The following is a 22,377-nucleotide window of genomic DNA, read 5'->3' on the forward strand; positions in this document are numbered from 1 at the left end:
CTAGAAAGTTTCTTTTCTTTTTTAACATTTCCCTGGCAAAATGTAGATTTTGTAACCTTAATAAAATTGTCCTACTTAGACTGTGGCACAACCTGATTTAGTAACTGCAAGGGCTTTGTTTTGGTTATTCTGAAAACAGTATAACTAAAATTACTAAAATAATTCACCTCTGTCAGAGCCCATCATGGACCTTGGATATCTTGGTGTTAAAGGGATCTTAATTCGTTCAGTTCTGTACTGCAAGTTAGTCGAAGAACCTATTTTTAAAACAAGGAAAAATTAAAAAGACAAAAGTAAAAGCAACTACAATTAACAAAAAAGTACATTTAGATTGTACTTTTTCGATGAGCATTAAAGTGACCTCTAAAGGATCAAGGCAAAAACTTTGATGATACCCTCATAAATGTGAATACCTCAATTATAGCAAATTATCTTGATTACACAGTCAGCATAAACAGAACACAATGCAGGTACACAGTATATAGGCACTACACATTCTTGTACAAAAAAATATTTTTAGTATTTTCCTACCAAATTAAACTTCATTCCAAGTCCAAGCAAGAATCTAAAATGTCTGTTCACTAAGAATCCATGGGACTTTGCAAAGGGCATTTAAAGTATTTTGATTACATTCTGCTTGGATGAATACAGGACCACTGATACTGGTTGCAAATGGTTACATCCCTTTTTGCTGTGCTTATAAAGCTACCGTGCTCTACTCAATATTTGATGGAACACAGGAACACAAACACAGATAAAACCCCCAGTTAATACATAACTAAAAAATTAAATGAATCTAAAATATTAAAATGCTACTGCTATAAAGCATGCATTTGCTTTGGTATCATTAGGCTAGGCATAACAAAATATTTACATGTCAATCAACTAGACATAAGTATACTTTATTTTACAAGAATACAATTTACATTTGGCCATTAGTCATCCTTGACATTTTGTTCAAGGGGCTCTCTCCTTTCCTTCTCACCAGCTCATTGAACCTCAGCCTTTGGCCCTGTGTCCCAACTCTCTAGGGATACTTTTAAAGAGTAACAGGCATGGAAAGGAGAATCCCTCACACACAGAGACCATTGCAAAGAGACTGTAAAGAGCAAATTAAACACAGCAACTTCTAGGGAACACCTTTAGTCATAAACCCACATAAAATAAATAAAGAATATTATTTTCTTCATAAAGAAATGAAGCAAAGGAACACCGGAAGCCTTGCTTCAAGCTTTGCCAACCATGACAATCCCGTAACGAGGATACTTAAGGAGGTTTCCATTTATCATTTTCTCCAGTATACAGAAATCCTACAGAAACTAAATCAGAAAAGTTGGTTACCAAGTCTGGCACTAGAGGGCAATGAATTTGAGCCATGAGATGCTCTTGTACGTGAATTTTCAGGGTAGTCATTGGAGTGTTTATGACTTAGGTCCAAACTCAGGCGACCTTGATGCTGGGAACTGCATCAAAAGAAAAGCAAAATAGTGCAACAGTTAGAACTGGGCAAAGAACCTCAGCAAACAGAAACTGGCCAACAAAAAATTTTGCTTAGCCCATGTATGGAATAAAATGAATGCTTCTTTCATTTCCACTTCCACATTGTCCCACCATTTTATGAACTATTAGAAGCCAGAAGAAAAATAGCCTGAAGTACTATAAAACAGAAGAAAGCTTTGTTTGTTTTGGCAGTGACAAGAAAAAAAAATTAGAAATTAGTTAACTAAAAAAATTAATTTCTTTGTCAGTATCAGTTAGTGGGGCAAAGGAAAACCTAATCCATCAGTTACTGAAAGACATAAAAGCACCTGGCACATCGTTTATATGCCATAATGGTTTTGAGACCAATGGATCAAAATAACACACAACAGCACTCTGTTTCACTCTGCACTCTACCTAACTGCTAGAAGCAATTTTACCCTAATGAAAACAAAATTTTAGGGAGACATAAATTTTAAAACACCTGGGATGCAGATGCTGATGACATATTTGGCTGGCAACTGATGGGCAATTGCTGGTGTGAACTCTATGGCTCCAGGCAGTATAGATTGGATTTCTCATGACAGCAGTCACTGCAGGACACGGTGCTAAGCTTCTTGGTACTGTCCCTGCTTCAATGATAGAAGCATATTCTTATCAACATTATTAGCATATAAAGTCCAGATTTAAAACATACCTTAATATTTTATAATTATATATTTTAACATTTACACGTATGATAAAAATATTAGTATACAAATACATTATTATGCACCATATGACACCTTTTTGATAATACATGCATGTTTAAAATCTTCTTTATAACTCTGCAATGAGTCAGTAATAAAGTGGATTGTATTACCAAAAATGAATGCACTCACGGAATAGGATTTTAATATGTGCTAGTAAATAAAAGATTTTCTGTTTTCAAGTACAGAAGTTTTTCAGCGAGGAATAGAAATGCAGAATTTAGTCATCCAACCAGCATGCAAGATTTTATTTGGCACTTGAACTGACTGCAGCTATAGTTATTCTGCTTCCTCTCTTTTGTTGCCTCAAAGAGTCCCACTTCTATTGTGACTTTAAAATCTAATATTTATTACTGGAATTTATTATTCAAGCTGCTTTAAGTACATTCATCCTTCAGTACTAAACAGAAATCTAACTTAAAATTTCCTCTTAAATGAGTTGGTAGCATAGAACACAGTAGCAAAAATTTCAAGACAGACTGATATTATCTAATATTGTCTATAGTAGGCTTGACTTGACTCAGTTATTGTGCAAAAGTATCATGCTAAGATAAAAGTTAACTACAAGGTTAGACATAATACTTTTAATACTATTGCTACTGCAATTAAGAGACAAAGTGAGAGAAGAGTAAAAGAAAGCACAGAAGAGCAAAAGCTTCTTTGTCTGAGCTACTCTTTGAGAATGTCTTTTCAACTGATTGGGGCACCATTGCTTGAAGCTGTCCATTGTTCCAGATACACAGATTATTACCTTCATGTTCTCCAGTAAGAATAAAATCTTCCACAACTTCTAGAACTTAGAGGAGGAGTTTGGGGCTTTACAAGAAGAGAGGATAAACTCATAAAAATCAGTATCACCTGACTGGAAATTTAATATACTACTGCTGAAAACTGAAACTAGACACTAAAGACTGAGCAATCTATCTAAAAAAACACATTTACCAAATGCTTGGCTATAATATCCTAATTACCTTCTTAAGCACTCCATTTAGTCAGTGCCAAATCAAAACCTGCTAACATGAACTTCAATACTGAAAACTGTTCTATCAACTGAGACAAAATGCTGTTTTCTGTTCCACCTGATTATACTGATATATATTGAGCTTCTTGTGAGTCCCCTTTTCAGTATCTTAATATCTCAAACGTACTCACATTTAACTTTTCACTTTGATAAAGATCAGAGCCAGTCTGGGCACTCAACATTAGATACCCCAAATGCTTCAAACAGGTACAACTTAATATGTTTCAATGCCTGAATATCAGATTTTTATCTTGGAAGAGTTTCAGAAATAAAGCAGCTAAACCCTGGGATACCTTCATTTACTTTCAAAAATACTAAAAATCTTACTTTTCCTCCTAAAGGACAGGCTACACCTTGTTCTGCACTAATGTATTGAGAACTCCTCTGCACAGAAACTGACGAAACACAAATCCTTCTGCCAGAAGTTGCTCAGCTTCCTTAGTGATTCTTAACCAGGCTTCACTTCTTTACAGTCCAAAAGCTGAGCACACCATGTTCAGACTACAACAGACCATGGAAACAGGTTTGGTGAGTCGAGTTTCTTCTGTACTCAACACGACTAATCCCCAATGTTGTCCCATGTGGACAAGTGTCTTGGGGCATTCCTAGAAAGCAGTCTGGAGTTCTGCCACTCACCTGCTGACATGCTGCCAGGGTATAAGGCAGGAGGCACAAAGCCATCGCTGTGCCTAGCAGAACGTTTGGGGGAATATGGTGCCCACTCCTGTAGCTCTGGAGACAGATGCTCCTCACTAGCTGGAGCATATTTCTGCACCTACAAGAACAGAGAAATTGGATTACAGAAAGTTAGAGATTTAAAAGAGTAAAAAGAGCCAAACTGTGGGACTATAAGCAACATCAAACTTCCAAGTAACGGTTCCAGAATGTGCCACCAGAGTGCTTCTTAGACATTTGTCTTTCAATGATGTCATTCTATCAATTTTTCCTCCATCCTACTTTGTTACTATTTTTTATTATTTTGTAATCTTCTTAGGCCAATATTTGCAATTTAACAAATACCTTTTGCATCAATGAAACACCCAGCATACAGTTACATTTTTCTGCTTTCACAGGATATTTCAGCTGCTATTGTCACTCATGGTTGCTACAGAAAATCTGGCTAAAAAGCCAGAAAGCATTTTCCTCTAAGCCTGCATTTCCAGATACATGTGGAGTAACCTCTCTTCAACAAGCAATTCAACTTGTTATTGAACAACAAGTTCTTCTTCACAACTTCTGTTCTGTATATAGCAAGTAGACACTGGTGAGTTAAGAACATATACAAGAATAGCTCAGACATTGACAGAGATGCAGGAGAACTGCAAACGCAGGGCTCAGCACAGGGTGTTCACACATTTGACATGTATAATACAAAATATGGGACTGATGCATGAAAAAAGTGAAAAATAATTATTGAAAATGTACTTGAAGTTTTTATGATAACAGTATTTTAATTAAATGAAGAATTACTGAGAACACCAAGACTCAAAAAGGCAGAGGGGCCTTCTTAGAACAGTACTTGATCATTTTCATGTCTTCACTAGTAATTGTTCCACCTACTATTCAGGAATTAAAGCACACCTAAATTTATCAACTTATGAAAGTACACAAAATTAGCTATGTATATACACATCTAAGCAAAATTACAACACCCACTATGGCCACAAATTTTGCCATTACAAATACTACTTCAGGAGTGAATGCATGCTGACTGGGCACCACTGTCACAGTGTGATGTAGTTACCACAGACAAGGGCAATTCCACCAGAAAAAAAATTTTCAGAGTGACTGATGCCCACATTTTGAGGCACAATATCACTTGTGCTCTCTGGCCAACAACTTCAGAGTTACAAAGCTCTGCCTATTTTCTGAGTGGACAGGGGAAAGAGAAGAAAAATTAAAAAGAATCATAGAATCTAGTTTTAACTTAATCCTAAAACCAAAAATTAACAAAGACATAACCTTAAGAAAAAAAAAAAAAAACCAAAAAAAAAAGTCATTGTAATTCTATTATATAATTTTCTTTTTTACCTCAAACCAACACCTACCTTGCCACCTGAAACACAGCTTGGGCAGCACATTGAAGCAAATTCAATATGTCCCCATGTACCCTTTGGGTCTCTTCAACACTGAGTGCCAAAACCACCCACTCTGTTCCAGCTAACAAATCTCCTGGGCATCAGTCCCCACCTACATGCGTCCTTGTCACAACTGGCAACTCTTTACTCATTATACAAACATTACTACAATTATAACCAGGGCTGTGCATATGCCCATGACAATGCACTACAATGAAGAATGGGCCCATCAGTGCTAATGGATCGACCTGATATTCTATATAAAGCAAACACCCCCTACTCAAATGTGTTCAGTATCTTGATCTTGTTTTGTTGTTACACACATGCTAGAATACGAGATCACAATATGCCCTCATTTGCTTCGTGCAGTGCAGTTCTTGTGACCCTTCTCTTAGCCATAATGCTCTTCAGACCAAATCTGCTGATTACAGCTACAAAATTAAACTCTTATGCTTTTCAGTTATTTGTTGTGCTGGTTTTGGCTGGGACAGATTAATGTTCTTCATAGTAGCTATTATGGACTACAGGGTTTTTGATTGTGTAATAGAGGTATGTTTCATTTTTTGCTGAGCAGTGCTGACACAGGGGCCTAAAACTCTCCATAACTATTTTTCCCTAAAAATGTTTGGGAATGCATAAGGAATGGAAGTAGACAAAACAAAATGGAAGCAGACCAAAAAAAAAGGCATAAAAACCTGCCAGGTGTTCTCTTACACCAGTATTTTTGCAGGATTTGGCTCTTATCCTGCATTTTTGCAGGATATGGCTCTTATCCTGCACTACTTCCAATTGAGCTCTGCCATCTGTATTGCTTCTAAAACTCTGTGAACTGGGTGGGATTACCCAGGTATAAACAAGTAAGGGAAAAGAATATGAAATTCTTAGTCATTATGATGTAGTTACACTTAAAAAAAATAACACTTCTATAAACTTCTGTTTTCAGTTGGAAAAATTAAAAAAAAAAATCTCTATCTGCCAGCTGAGCAAATCTGAGGCAGTGGACCTGAAACAGCATTATTGATTATGTCAGTTTATATAATGCACTCATCTAAATAGGACCTTCCCAGAGCACAAAAATTTTTTCTTCCATCCATTCTGTCAAGACATGGCCCACCATTTTCTCAGCAGGGTTCTTTATTCTAACAAATTATATGCTGATTTTGAATGTGCATCATAGCCTAATAAACAGTTCACCTTTATAGTGTAATGGGCCTAGCATCCTTTGAATTTCAGATAAGATGTACAAAATTATTTTGACACATCAAAAGAATTTGAAAAAACCAATATCATGGGTGGCACACCTTAGTCCATTAAATTGTACAGTGATCTGGACAACCAATATGACTTAGTAAAACTTCAGAAACCCTATTTTCAGTTTTTCTAAACCTGATACTTTGTGGTTTTATTTATATCTTTCCATATTGTCAAAAGTATACAAGAGCCCAAATGTTCCAACAAGCAGCATTAAAACTCCAGATATGGCAGCCAAGCAGAACACCATCTTTCTGTGTGGTGGCCACAGTTAAATACTGGACCTCCACATATTACTTTTGTATTTCGTGCTACTGCCAAGGGCCAACTGAGCCTGAGTTCAGAGGACCTGAATTCTGAGGATGGGCTATGCTTCTCCTGCTCGGGTACATAACTGGGCACCCAAAACCACACTGCTAGTACACTTCAAGGTTTCTAGTTTTGTGCTTCAATATACCAAGATGCTACCTGAAGTGCAGGATTAGGAATGGGCACAGGGGTCATTTTATGCCTCAGAGCAGGAGCCGATTTTGGCCGTGGTCTTTTGATCTCTGGCTCTTCAACTCTCTGAAAGCCAATGTCATCTTCACAGGATTTCCTTGAAGCCAGGTGAGTGCATTCAATTCCCTCCTCCCGATAATAATGCCCAGCATTCCTGCTGCGCCCCTTGAGAGTAGCAGAGTCCTGTTTAAGTGCCAAGGAAACTGGAGCTTGGGCAGTGGCTGGGCTGGTGGGTGGTGATCCCGTTGTTACCGTAGACTCTGATGCAGAGCTTGCCTGCTGTTTATGTTTAAATTTGATGGAGTCACTTCTCTTAGGGGGAGTTGGAGGAGTTGAAGCCACTTCAGCTTTTGATGGCTGAGGTGAATGGCCTGTCACCTGATTAGGGGAAAGGTAGTCCAGTTTGGGAGGAGTTGGTGGCCTTTTGAAAGTATCAGGATCAAAGATAGATTTCCTTTGTTTTGGCTTTTTATACACAGAGAACTTCTCTGTTTCTGTTGCTGAGATATTAACCATGACTTTTGGCCAGGTGCCACCACTATGCTTGGTTCCATGTCCTTTGTCAAATGCTGTCTCAACCATCACACAGTCAGTTCCTGTTGGTTCGTAAGGCAGCCTCCTGTTGTCAAGGTCAACAGCTCCATAGCCTTGGTCCCCATAAGTCTCTGGGCTGAAGGAGCTGAGACTGTGCTCTGAATTACTATGGCAACTGTGCACTGTGTTCCTACGAGAGTCAACTCGTAATGTGTTACTAGGGAAAGGTTTGTGATCACAAAATGAAGTGCTGCCCTGATCGCTCTGCTCCTTCTTGCCATCCATGATGTCTGGATTGAAAATGTCAGTTTGGGTTGAGCTGTTGAGTTTCAGATTTCTTTTATTTTGTGCTTGTATCTCTGATGCATGAACTCTACAGTTTGACATTTTTTCTGAATCCTTCAAATTTTCAAATATATTTTGACCACTCCAAGATGAACTCTGAGGAAAAACCTAAAACAAAAACCACATGTGATCACCTTATTATTGTGTTTCATTTCTGTTTAGTATGAGTCATAGCCTAGACTCCTTGGCTGAATATACACTTAATATCTTATCTAAATATACACATAGTATCTTACAATTCAAAGCACAGAACATCAGATGAAATGAAGCAAGAAAAATTATTGTAACATTTTCAGAACAATTCCAAAAGGGCACATGGTGGCAAAAGTACTCAGTTGAAAGTGAAGGGCCTTGCATTCTACTTCTGCCTCTGATAAGTGCTGCCAATAAGAAATTTCATTGCCCACTTCCCCTCAAACATTTCATCTTCTTACTTTCTTAAAACCTCAAGCTCTCCAGATCTGAAATTACAACTCAAAATCCATGCAACAGGGCCAGAATAATGGGATTTCAAACTCAAAAAGCAAAACAGAATAACTATTTTATAGAAATAAGACTGAAAATCAAAGCCTTGTACTTAATCATCATGATAGCAAGAGTTGAGCTTTGTGCACAGCTCTCTCCTGACTAAAAGGTTCTTTAGTTAGCAGGCAGTTTATCTTTCATGTACAAAAGTGCTGCAGCTCTAAGGCAAAACCCAAGAAGCAGCAAGCAATTGTGGTAGCACTCATTTCATGCAACCACCAAATAAATGGCAAAGAAGACAGCAAGTTAGTCTAACTTCCTACCAGATGGCACAAGAACCTTACTTTGGAAATAACTGTTGAGGAAGTGTGCCACCAGAGAAATGCATCCAGATGGTTGTCTTGTTCCCATTTTGATATACTCATTCCTTGCATGTACTCTTCCTTGAACAACTACAATAATTCTGCACAAGTTCAAGAGAATTCTGCAAATTTAGCTTCTGCTACTCACCTTCATGAGTGACAAAGTAAGGGAATCCCTACAGTTTCGTAGCAGAGCTTCACATTCAGTAAGTGACTTATTATCTAGTGCAATGCCATTGATCTGAAGAAAAAAGAAACACCACAACAGACATCTGTAAATCAAAGGTAATAAGTAGGGAGGATTTCAGGTAGATGATCTCTGAGACAGAGAAAACACTAGTCTACATATGTATATGTGACTGAAGTCTGGTTGATGTTTGTGCATTGTCACAAGTGGAAAATGGCAACTCCTAAATCTAGTCTGCTACTCCTGCAGGGACACAGGGTGACACCACCAGTTCACTACACCCTCTGTGCAGTTGTACCAGCAGCAACCACCTCCCCTTTCATAGTGCACAAACCACACCAATCCTGTAAGGCTGCAAAGGCTGCAGAGACAGAATCCCTCCCCAGAACAGATGACAGCTGTGGCACCAACAAGGAACCTCTCATTCAATGAAGGGATGCCTTTTTGGAACTGACCCTTCCTAGTCAGTGTAAGAATGACAGATACATATATATGTGTATATATATAATGTGTGTGTGTGTATGTGTATATATACACATATATATGTATATGTACATCTATAAAAGCCAAGCATAAAGAATAAGCTAATGCTGCCGACAAAAATTCTCATATGAACTCAGGAAATAAGCTGCACTTTATATTCATCCCTCAGCATACAAAAACATTAATTTAGAATAAATATCCAGTGAATTTACAAAAAGGATTTAATATTGCAAAAGTAAAAATTAATTGGAACGTTTGGCATCTTAAAGAGTAGCACCAATGATAACACTACAAAATAAATAAAAGTTTAACAAGGCAAATGGATTTTTAAGACTTACAGCAATTATTCTATCTCCCACAGTAAGGGAACCCTCTTTGGCAGCTGGGCTTCCGGGCACAACAGCAGCAACAAATACTCCATTTTCTAGACTGAGCCCACTATCTGAAATAGATAAAGAAGAATTTGATTCTGCAATTCAAATATATTGCTCAAATGGCATGTCTGACCTGTCTGCACAAGAAAGAAATATGACTTCCAATCTAGCTGAATTTCAATTTCTGAAAACCATTTCAAAGAAATAACAAGACAAGGAAAACAAGGACTTTGAATATCCCAGAAATTAATATCATCACACAAACATGGGGTAGCTGGGTTTAACAACTTGTTTACACTCCCACAAACATTCCAAACAGGCAGCCAACTAGAGACAAGTATTTAAAAAAAGAATCAACTAAAATCCACCCAAGGACAAAAAGAAAACCTGTACGTACAAGATGAAGCTATTATCAATAACAGTATTCTTGGTTTTCTTAAAAAAATAATGAAAACTGCCTTCTAGGAGGCCATTAACATGTAAATGTGATTTAAGCAAAAGCTCAGAGAACATGTACCTTTATGTCAAGCCTTATTTGCTGAACAAACATGTGCCATTTACATCCACCCTTTTTAGTCATTACCTTTATGTCCAGAAACATTGATGTGAAGAGGTGTTATTACTCGCCCACCTAAAGACTTCCTTCTTCGAACCACCATATTAATAACACCTCCTCCATTCAGAACAGCTTTTATAACTTGCTTTTTATCCTTATTGGTAAGATCCACATCATTTATCTTCAGCAGCCAATCATTCACTCTGGTAGATATATAGAATTAGGCAGGTCAGTTATAAGCACACTTTGCTGGACACAGCACATGAATAATATTCCATGAAAAGGCATGCAACAGAGCTGATCTCAATAAAATCATCCTTCATTATCTGGAGTTATCCATTCCTGAAAAAGCATTAAACAGCAGCTAGATGAAAACCAGAACTACTAGTTTGCTCTTCACCAGGAAAAGAATATCCTTAAATCACTAATGACTACTTCTTGTTTAAAAGAAATGCTTTGCACTGAGAGGAGTTAGTAAAAAGCTTCTATCAACACCAAGAATAACAGATGGTTCCAAACGACCCCTTGCTCTACTTCCCTTTTCTCTTGTCCTCCCTCAATAACTTACCCTCATGTCTTTCCCAATATTTAAATAAATACAGGTTTGAGGAGATTATAATAATGGAGTGAACAGGGCACAGTGCAACAAAAGACCAGAGCCTAAAGTCAGAGCCTACCTTAACCGACCATCAGCAATACTTCCTTTGTCTACTTTGGTAACAAAGATCCCGCAGTCTCCAGGGAGGTACGGCTCGTTCACACCTTCTGCCACATCAAAACCAAGTGCTTTCAAGTCCATATCATCCTGGAAAATATTAATAACAAGTGATACCACTGCACTGTTACCAAGAGGCATTACTGCATGTTTGCACTATGTACTTCTATTTACAAGATTGCTGCATCAGGTAAGGTTTTATTTTTTTATATATGAATATATAAACTCCCATTTCCATTAGTCTTCTGGCATTAGAATGATCCCTCTTTCTCAGATTAAGGCTTAAATAATACAAATGGGAACTTCGTCAAGGAGGAACAGAAAAGCAGCTGAGCATGAGAAAAAGCCCATTCAGACTCATATAACCTATTGTAAGGTACAATATTGGTTGTGTAGTAAGAAAACAAGGACATGTTTCCTAAGAATGGGGGAAAAAACAACTGGCAAGGTAAGCAAACAGCATTGTGTGTTAGTGGTGAACTCAGGCAGATCTCTTCTGTGGTATGACTAGAGACCAGAAATAAACAAGAAAAACAGCTCTAACATTATGGGGGACCATTTCTAAATACAGATTTAGAGATGATATTCTACCTAGCCTGACCCAAACTAGATCATTCTTGATGCGAAAAATTACAAAAATCTTTAAAAGATTGGTCATTGAACAAATCAGGGAAATTTTCATGTAGTTCTTGCTTTGGTAGATAATCAGGTCACTGTAAGGAAAAAAACTGATCCAAAAAATAGCACATTGGTATCAACTGACCACAAACTGAATTATTATTGCTTTTTTCACTGTTAAATAATGCACTTCTAAAAATTAGAGAACTCTACTTGAAGCTGTCTACGGGATTAACCATCTCAGCATAATGAAGGGTGATGGTACTTTAAGTTTAAAATCTAATTTGAAAAAAAATCCTTATGATTCTTCAAAATGTCCCATGTAGGACAAAAATTTCATAGAGAAGACCATGAGGCTGCCATAAAATAAGGATCAAGTAGAGATCACAGTATCATTACGCAGCATCAGGGCTGAAAAGTGAGTACTATTTCAGTTTTGAGCTGAATGATTATGTATAACACAAGTTTAATCAGATAGGTGAAGTTTAAGCAAAAATAAAATGACTGAAATGTATTAAACTCTATAGTCTTGTCTCTGGAATTCAAATGCTGGTAGGTCAGCAAAGATTTTTCCCTATAGTTGATCAAGGTTGGCACAGTATTATTACTATAATTTGATAGCTGCAAGTGTAATCCCTATGTTTAAAAAAGGGAAACACATTCAAATGACAAAGTGCATATATTTGGTTTCAGTGATGCAAACATGTAGAGCAATCTTTGAGATAAAGAAAAACTAAATAACTACACATGAAGGGAAAATTCATCACGCTGCAATGTTGTTAGCACAGGGACATCATATGCTTGACTTACTAATTAATTAAACAGACAATGGAAAAGCAAAACTACTAGTTATCAGTTAAAACTGAGGAGATGGCAAGGAACAAAACTGATGGAGCTGATCAGAAGTGCTGAAACAGCCTGGTCAAAGGGGAATTATTATTTCAGAAACAATTTAAAGATGGTCATTCTGCTAGATCAACACTGGTACTCAGTTCATCTTATCTTTCCAATATGTATTTCAAAATATAATAATACTAAATGATATTTTTATGTCAAAAAAGAAACATACCAATGATTTTGTAGACATGCACTGTCAGAACATAGACAGATTGGAACAGCATAAGAAAAGATGACCCCTGAATGCCGCAGTAGAATAAAAGGGAATTAATTGGACAGAATTTAATCACTAAAGTTTGTCATTCAGGAATGACAAAGAAATTGTGGTCCATACAGAAGCTATTATAAATTAATCACAATCTGGAAGACCACTGCATATTTTACATGTTAAAAAAAGGTTCCATTAACAGTGGGATGTACTAACCAAGCATTTCACAGAGAAGAGCATAAAAGAATTACATACATTGAGGCAAATTAAAAATTTTAGACTACAATCAAAAAAAGCAAAATTATATGGAAAAAATACTACTAGTATAATAAGAAGTAGAGGTTATCTGGATTGCTAAACTTAAGCACCTTACTTAATATGCCAATATAGAAAAGAGATTAAATTTCCTCTACAGACAAGCAAGAGTTTAGACAAGCATCTCCTTTCATCTCAGATTTTCAAACTCAACAGTAATGTTGCCCTAAAATACATGTTCACCATGAATAAGTACTTTTAATACTTTAAAATTTCTAATCAGCAGATATGAGCAAAAGTAGGATAAATAGCTTAATGTAAAACATTAACTATTTTATGCATAGATTTTAAGGGTTGCTGCCAGTAAAAGATTAGCCTCTAATATCACTGTTTCCTTCACATTTTAAGTTTTGTCTGCCATAGCAATACCATGTCTGCACTGAATCACAAACTTAAAGACCACTATATTACATGACATGGACCTGGGTACCCTGCAACGTTAGATGCAGGAACTATTTTTATTTATCATGCATATGAAGAAAATTATAAAGCTTGTATATAACGGCATGATTTTATCAACTACTTTCATGTAGCTACAACTGCACTTGTTGCCTCCACATGCACCTATACGGTTTTTTGTCAAACAATAAAGAACTAAAACAACCAAAACCATATTTTTAATCTTAACTAGTATTTAAAGATTATAACTGGCTTCAGAGCTATCCAATACACAAGACAATGCAGTGTATGATTTTTACTTACTCTGTCTTTTTCAAATTCTACCACTTCTGTTTCCCATTCCAGAGAATCTGTATCTATGGCTGAGTCATGGGAACTGTGGGCCATCAGTTGACGAAATCTGGCCTCCTTTTCCAATTGATTTTCCATCTTTTCCCTAGGCAAAGAAAATTATTACTTGCAGACACAGACAACCCCCTTTTCAATAAACTGAAAAATAATGGTAAGATTGTGATGGATATTATATTTGGTTTTCTAAATCACAAATCCAAGCTGTCAAAAATTTCTTTCGGCTTCTGTCTTTCCAATATTTTTGGTCTGCTCTCAAACTGACTTTCCATTTCTAAATACTGTCTTAACATAGTCTTACATTTTTTGCAATATTTTTACATGAATAAGTGCACAACTAGGTTTATCACATCTTCCAAAATGCATTTAATTTACCCTCAGATGAGATTCATTAGTATGTAGGGCATGATAAATACCAATGGCAAAACATCTCCCATAAACCAGTGAGTAAACAGTTGAGAGGAACTAGGCTGCAGTTAATAAGACTTCAGTGAAAGGATACAAATATTGCTTAAGTGCATCTCCACAGCAGGAAGTTTACACTAGGAGTCTCATTAATAAGATAAACCAGATAATGCCCAGCATAATAATTTCCATGATAACTAAAAATATAGGCATTGTGTCCATACACAATAACATGAATGCCTGCTGCACATAGCTGCAACAACATATGGCTCTCTTAAGAACACAGCTAACAAACCAAAGTTTTCATCACCAACTTTAATGCAGTTTGGTCATTTCTCTAACATACTTCAGTTCCTTCAGTTCACGAACAGCATCGTTTTTCTGCTTTCTCATGTCATCCAGGTTGCGCAGAGCTTCAGCCAAGTCACTCACAGCTCGGTCTCTCTCCCTCCTTAAGTTGTCACACAAAGTTCTTCAAAAGAAAAAGGTTTCAATCTAGTTACTTAAAATCTTACTGAAGTAAATGGCTTTACCACATTGTATAGTTAATGTAAAATTTCAAAGAGCAGTTTCAAAAGGTTTCTATCTGCAAAATAAAAAATGATAAGGAAGAAAAAATGACATATGCTAGGTGTTAATTCTTCATCCCTTTCAGAATCTTATTTCTATTTATCTTCTTTAAACTAGCAGAAAAAAACCTTATTTAAGTATTTTTCTTAGTCCCTTAGATATATTTAGTAGCAAATTTGTTGGATACTTTTGATGTATGTCCCCACAGGCAAAGAATTATGTGCAGGACAAGAGCTACAACAGGATTATTAGTATAGCATGCCTAAAAGATTGCATGATTGGCTGGTCCTACACAGCAGGGCTGTTAGACTGAAGGGTATTTACTAGAGACATTTTGGTTATGAAAGCACAGAAAATGACAAAGCTCTTGTAAGATGCCCTCAACATTTTTTAAAAAATCACCATGGGACAGCTAATGCAGAGGAAGTGCTGGCAAAATCCAGCCATCCTAGAACTGCATCAGCTGTACAGCCGGTGTTACAGAGATCACTCAGGTATCATCTAGCAGTTGTTTACCGTATGCTTTCCCTTTCTGCAACAATCTTATCCCGCTCTTGAAAGGCCCAATCCCTCCTACACTTGGCTACTTCTGCTTCCTGGACAGCTTCCTTTAGTTCTTGTGACATTGCCTCATATTGCTTCCGAAGCATTTCAATTTCTTTGTTTGCTCTTTCTATGTCTAGGGTAGCAGAATCTTGTATCTAGGAATTAAGAAACACAGATAAGTATTTTAGGCACAATTTTTAGATACATATGCACAAACAGCTTTTGCTATCTTTATGTTGCTGGATGTATTAAATTCTTATGATTTAATGAAAAATATTAATTTATTTCAGCAACAACTTTGGAAGGGTTGAGAGGAAAGATAAAACCTGCTGTAATGCATTTCATCCAGCAGCACACAAATTGGTACAACTACATGAATAAGAATCCTCACTTGAAAATAACATCAGTGAATGTGTCATATTTCAGAGATGGCATTCTGTGCTTCAGTCTTGATCTGCTTAGCAGACAGGAGAAACCTTCAAGTATGCTTAGAAATCAAGATACACTACCATATGCAACTGCATATAGTATATATACATAGTATAGACAGATAACACATCTTTCCCTCATTAACACCTATTATTTACCCTGAGACAACAATCCCAATACTTGGGATCCATACAGATCCCTTAATTCCAAAGCAATGAAACTAAAGAGCTATAGAATTGAAAGAAAGTTTTTTTTTAATGCTTCTTGTTTTAGATAAGAATTACTTTATTCTTAAGTCAACTTGTCCCTCCCAAAACTCCCTATTTTGAATAAGAGAGATGGTGACAACAGTAAGACAAATACACAAAGAAAACCCCAAGCTTGCAGCACAATAACACAAGCCAACTACAACAGTACAGCTCATCAGAAGCTGTGGGCTTGCAAACCACTGCGTGTGGTTAATTTCAAGAATGTAAATGAAACTAATCAATCTAGACGTATTGACTTACAATTTGGTTCAAATGTAAACTTTTTCTTTTCATATTTACAAACAATCTTAACACAAAGCACAACCACATTTTTTCCTAACAAGAATTTCTGCCAGTATGTCTTGAAGAACATACATGCACATGTTTGTATTTTAGAGTGACTTGAGAAAAAGAGGGAGGACTCCCAATGTGCCCAGACCTTTAATGTCTTGCAAGTTACTGACCTAACTAAGCTAAGAAAGAAAAAGGCATCATTAAAGGCATCACTTGCAATACCTGACGGGCTTGATAATATTCCCTCAGCAGATGGTCTCTCTGGATGATAGCTTCTGTTCTCTCTTTCCTGGCAACATCTCTTTCTTCCTTCACTGTCTCTATATCCTTGCAAGCTTGATCAAGTTCCTTCTGGGCCTCAGCTTTGTCCTTCACTTCATGACAGTATTTTTCCAGTAACTCATTCCTCTCACAAATCGCTCGATCTCTTTCCACTAGAGCAGAGTTTAGCTCCTAAAACAAGATCCATTGTTTGTAGTAGGTTAAGTTCAGAAGGAAATAGTTCATCTTTCCAATTGAATACATGTCATGACACCTTGAAAGTCTAGAGATTTACCACTAATGTTCTGAATAATGGGGGCAGATCACATTACATACAAGTAAGTAACTAGCAAAGAATATTAAATGTGGTATTAAAAATATCACACCATCAAATGAGCACAGTGCTTTGTCAGAAGTAAGCAAGATTCTGGGAGCACTGATAGCTTTGAGGAACCTAAATGAGAAAAGGTCATTAATCAGACAGACTTGGTGTTTTTTAAAAAAATCTGTTGTTAAATATATCAAAGGGTAAGAATATATCACAATTTTAAACAACTGCTTCAGTTTTACAGGACTGAAATAATTTAGACAACTTAGCTACATAAGCATCTTACAGTTTCTCTATAAATTTTAAAGGAACAATAAAGTTACATGCCATTAAGATAGCAATGTGCTACAGAAGGCTGAAGATAAAACTACAATATTCTATTCTAAAGTGGAATGACAGTACATCTTAAGTGTGGAATTCAACTGCATTGTAATAAAAAATATAAGGCAAATGCAGCAGTGTTCTAAAATAATATCTGCCCATCTGAAATTATTTAAATTAGACTTCCCATTAGAAGAATGGGTCATTTAAACAATCCAATTTAAGGCCACTATATTTTCAAGATGGCTCAGGTCTCTAGAAGCATTCAGTCAATGGCTACAAAGCAGTCCTCCTACACATAGGCACTCCTAGCTGGAAACTACTGATGTTTTGATTGCTAAGAGCTCACCAGAGACAGCTGGCATCTCAAAAGCAAAAGAAACAGTTGAAGTGCTTAAGGATAGAAAAACATTATGTCATAAACTGATTTACATTTTATTTTCTTTTACATTTTGCAAAGAATAAAACTGAATATTTAAAGCACAGTTGACAATTGCATTTTGCCATACTAAGAGAATTGTTTTTGAGACGTGCTTTTCAGTAAGGCTAGTCAGACTTTTAACAATGACATAAAGAGTACCATTTCTGCTGTAGTGTAGATGAGCATTGAATTAATGACTCACTCTGTAGGTGAATCTCAATTACCATAACACCAGTGAGACCTTCCTTGCTCAGTACTCCTGAAGAGAGAAAAATCCCTGAACTGTCTGTTGTTGCAGGCTAGTTTTAGTACTGAACCAGCATTTTGCAGAGTTTAACTAGAGATTGCATAAAATCTGCATTCAAATGTGTGTATAAAATTTACATGATAATATTAAGCCTTTTTCCACAAGCAGCTGAGATCAAAGTCACCAAGGCTGAGGGAAAGCTCTCAGCAACACCTTCACTAAACAAGAATTTACAGTCCTTTCAAGTGTTTGGAAAAAATACACACTACCACAGTTTAATTCAGCATGCTCAATATAAACCATCTGAATAGGAGCAGGCATTGCCTCTGGTGGTCAGTGATAAAATTTCACTTCTGTCTTTTTCCTAGGATATTTGCACAAAATTACAACTACACAGCACAGGGGAATGCTCCATTTAGCACTGACTAGAACAGCTTCTGTTTGATAACAGTAGAGCAGTTTGAGTTGAATGATTCTGAATTTTTGAATTATTTCCATATTTTAAGGAAGTTCTCACATCTGAATATAACGTAAGGACAAACTACAACAGGTCTGTTAAACTGTGGGGAAAATTGACTACCACTGAAATGAAACATAACATTCTAAGTATTTCCCAGATTAAAAAACTATGCTAAACAAAAAAACACCATTGGAGAAAAGAGAGGGGAAAATCTGTAACATCCAATCACTGGCTTGGATTGGGTGAGTTCATTAGACCTTAATCCTAAATTGTCCATTAGTGGAAAAATACTGAGATTTCTCCTATAATTTATAAATACCAAATTTGTACATTTTAGATGTCTATTAAACCAATAAGTTTGGGCATGTCTTATTAATAAAAGCTTACATGTCTAACTTGGAAATTAACTGTGTGATCTCAGCAGTAGCTGCTCAGATATAATGTTAAAAAAAAAAAAATCAATCTCTTCTCCATTTCAGTTGCTTTACAATTTCTCTAGGATACCAAAGATGCACTAGAAAATACAAGCTTCAGGGGAGAAACTACATTTAAAATTACCTAAATGAGTTCGGTGCTGTTTTAAACAATCAATGAGCACTATATTATAGAGCACTTAGAGGTGCCATGTATCACAGGCAAAGTGAAAGCCACTATGTTGCCTTTTCAACGAGCACCAGAACAACTATGCACGGAGAGGGCAATCCCACTTACAGGGGACACATTTCAGGATACTATTTCAAGTCAATTGATGCATGGATTGACACATTTTTTTAATATTTCAAACCTTTTCCTGGGAAGAGTCGTGGCTACAGGAAAGAAAAACAGGAACAACAAGACAACTCAAGTATGGCTATTTTACACCTTTCAGAATATTACAGCAGCAGTTATTTCTGATTTCTGAAGGGCTGCTTCTGGGAGTGAAGAAAAGTACGTGTCTCTGCCTTGCCAGCACCACACTCCCCAGTCCTAGGCTCTTGCTGGTTCTTGTTCAAACACCCATTTAAGTCAATACCCATGCATTTAAAACTTTAATTCCCTATCCCTTAAGGCACTTTGGCAAATTACTCATAGTGCCACAATGACAGATAAAACAAATTGCAACAGAACAACTAATTGTGGCTATTTCTGTGAATATTCCTAACCTACCCAGATCCCACTGAAATCAAGAGATGTTTTGATTGGCTTAAATGCTTTGATGAAAGTAGAAGAGGTATGAAACATATTAAAACCTCACTCACTGCAGAGCTGAATTACTGAGCTGACAAATATGCAGGGGTGGAAAATATGACTTCTAAACATCAGAATTTAGTCATACTTAGAAGCTCTGATGCCACATGTCACAGTTCACTTGTGTTCCTCGAAAAATAGTGTTATTTGTTTAAAAGAAAGCTCCACCTTTAATTTTTTGTAAGAATATTTTGTTCAGATGTAATGCTATGAAAAGACTAAAATAAGATTTATAGGCAACGGAATACATTTGTTTGTATGTATTTCATGCTGAATTAAGTATTTGTAAACCAAATAGTAAAGTGAATGCATGTCAGCAGAAATGAAACTCAGCAGCAAACTGTTCTGCAAATCATAACAGCTTCATTCTGACATGGCTGTTGAACAAGCATTTCAAGAACATATTGGAAAGTTCCGGTTTTACACACTAAGGCATGCCTAAATTCTAAAGAAAAAAATCTTGAAAATATCCCCTTTAACTTAGAGGCAGTAGAATGGCAAATGAGTAAGAACATGCATGTCAGCACAGGCTTTGCCTAAGCATTAAAGACTACTTGATCATGTACTGTCTTAAGTCACAGCAGAGAGTACCCAGTCGTTCCTGTAGAGGTTAAAGGTTTAAAATAATGGATATTCAGAGCTATATTATTATAGGAAGTATTACTTAAGAAGATTTAAAAGACTAACATAGCAAAGGAAAGGATTTATAATATGCAGGACAGAATTAAATGTATAGGAAATTTCAGCAGGCAGGTACTCTGTTCAAACATGGAAATTGACAGTAAAAAGGTATTGTATAGGAAAACATCAGAACACAATTCCCTCTTTGCAGTGGATCCTGTTTTCCATTAATCAGTTATACATTCCTGGTTCCAGCATCAACAGCATACACTCATTTCCCTTCCCCACTAAGACAATAGCTTAGTACCTGTCTCAAAGCTTCCATCTCTTCACTGGCCACTCGCTTCTCAGAAGAAGTGTTCTTCAGCTTGGACTCAGCAAGCTCCAGTTCTGTTTGCAGCTTATCTACCTCTTTGATTACTTGATCCCTCTCACTCATGATGAGGCGGTACTCATTGAAAACTGAATCCCTCTCTTCCTTGTATTTTTCTGCATCCTTGGCTGCTTTCAGCTGCATTGTTTTGAACCTTGTCACCTCTGACTGTAATCTCTCCATCTCTCTCTGCAACTCTTTGTTCTGTGCTGTGGCATTGCTTAGTTCCTGCTGTACTGATTCAAACCTGAAAACAAGCAGAAACATCAGTAAGACACTTGTTACTCATTTTCATACATTAAGGATTTGGCTGGGTAACCACATGAATCCATGGATAAAACATAATGCCAGAGGACTTGTTAGAAAATGTATTCTCTATGCTGCAAAATAACCACTGCTTTAGGAATGTTAGTGAACCTTAAGGAATATTACAGAACCTATTTAAGGACTGAACTATAACAATTATAAGGAACCATTTACAAAAGTGGAGAAAACCATTTTTGGCTTTGGTCTGTGGGAGTTGTGTATCATCCCTAATAGTCAATGAAACCATTCCTAACACACCCATGGATGCTCTCTGCAGTCCTCATGCGTGCTGATGTCCTTCCCACCCCATATGGTTAACTGTGCAGGCTTGGTACCAAGGAGCAAAGAGGGGGTAAGTGTGCTATGAGTGTCTGTGCCCTTGTATTTTAACATGTGTGTTGCTCAGAGCAGCACCTTCTCAGTGAAGCAAGACTCCCAAACATCTGCAGCCAGAGAACTCTGCTCCTCCCTAAAGCCCTGTCTTACAGTCCTCCATAGTCTGCAATTCTAACACCATGAAAAGTTAACTTAGGCTTGAGATGATCTTCATTTGCAAAACATCTGTAGAAATTATATTCCCTTACTGATTTGCTTTTAGTATTTAAATAAGGACATGTATACACAGGCTTGCCATGAGTTAAAGAATTTGTTTAGAACAAAGCCTGAGGTTTAACAAACTTCTGGTTATATTTGACTCATGTATCTACAACTAAAAATAAACACAGGTTGAAAAGTAGAGTATGCCTTCCTCACACAAGCTAAACAATGGTTAAAACTCCTCATACAATGCCAAAACTGTAAATAGGAAATCCTTTTCGTAAGAAAATTTCTCCACCATTTCTCCAAATTAGCAACCCCATCACACATTCTAGAATCTTCCAGAAAATTTTATATAAATACGCATGCTTACTCATCACAGCAAGATTACATACACTAGAGGAAAATTTTAGAAAAAATATTAGAAAGGTATTCATGATTCTAGCACAATGGAAGTAAGATGCTACATTAGCATTGATAAGTCAAAGGTATGAAAATTCAGTTATACCTCCTAAGAGAGGATGAATATTGCTGCTGGAAATGAATTGCTGTGTCCCTTTGCTTCATGAGCATGTCAATCTGTTTCTGCAGACGCCGGTTCTCCTCCTCAGCCTGCTCCAGGCGGCTCAGGTCCGTGTTGTGGCTCGCGATCTTCTCGTTGTACCGTTTCCTCAAGGCGTCGTAGTCCTTCTTCACGCCCTCCAGCTTGTCCATGGCCGTGTCGTAAAGTTTATTTAGTATCTCTGATGATCCATTTTGCTTCATAACCTTAAAAAAATGCCAGGAATCAATAACCTTTACTGTTAATCAGTTCAAGAAATTTGATTTAAAATGTATACATAACAAACAGAATTAGAACAAAAATATATAGACCAATTTCACTAATCTTTTTTTTAAT

General features: G+C 36.7%; 1 protein-coding gene across 4 annotated transcripts in view; it reads right to left on the bottom strand.

The window, feature by feature from the left end:
- DLG5 (discs large MAGUK scaffold protein 5) overlaps nucleotides 1-22,377 on the bottom strand; it is a 97,007-nt gene that overhangs the window by 17,514 nt on the left and 57,116 nt on the right. For 2 of the 4 annotated variants that reach the window (XM_054276951.1, XM_054276949.1), the window contains exons 6-20: nucleotides 21,988-22,247; nucleotides 20,571-20,883; nucleotides 16,600-16,830; nucleotides 15,377-15,561; nucleotides 14,637-14,762; nucleotides 13,841-13,973; nucleotides 11,063-11,190; nucleotides 10,413-10,588; nucleotides 9,794-9,897; nucleotides 8,934-9,026; nucleotides 7,047-8,066; nucleotides 3,886-4,024; nucleotides 1,964-2,108; nucleotides 1,342-1,463; nucleotides 168-257 (exon numbers count right to left, since the gene is read on the bottom strand). In XM_054276951.1, coding sequence (XP_054132926.1) covers nucleotides 168-257; nucleotides 1,342-1,463; nucleotides 1,964-2,108; nucleotides 3,886-4,024; nucleotides 7,047-8,066; nucleotides 8,934-9,026; nucleotides 9,794-9,897; nucleotides 10,413-10,588; nucleotides 11,063-11,190; nucleotides 13,841-13,973; nucleotides 14,637-14,762; nucleotides 15,377-15,561; nucleotides 16,600-16,830; nucleotides 20,571-20,883; nucleotides 21,988-22,247 — 3,265 coding nt within the window. Of the gene's footprint in view, nucleotides 1-167; nucleotides 258-1,341; nucleotides 1,464-1,963; nucleotides 2,112-3,885; nucleotides 4,025-7,046; nucleotides 8,067-8,933; nucleotides 9,027-9,793; nucleotides 9,898-10,412; nucleotides 10,589-11,062; nucleotides 11,191-13,840; nucleotides 13,974-14,636; nucleotides 14,763-15,376; nucleotides 15,562-16,599; nucleotides 16,831-20,570; nucleotides 20,884-21,987; nucleotides 22,248-22,377 lie in introns of all 4 variants that reach the window. The other 2 variants (XM_054276950.1, XM_054276947.1) reach the window with 1 other exon arrangement.

The sequence above is a fragment of the Melozone crissalis genome, unplaced genomic scaffold (genome assembly GCF_028551555.1).
Source record: "Melozone crissalis strain CALT ecotype California unplaced genomic scaffold, PUWL_Pcris_2 ptg000019l_1, whole genome shotgun sequence".
In the NCBI taxonomy this organism is placed as follows: domain Eukaryota; kingdom Metazoa; phylum Chordata; class Aves; order Passeriformes; family Passerellidae; genus Melozone; species Melozone crissalis.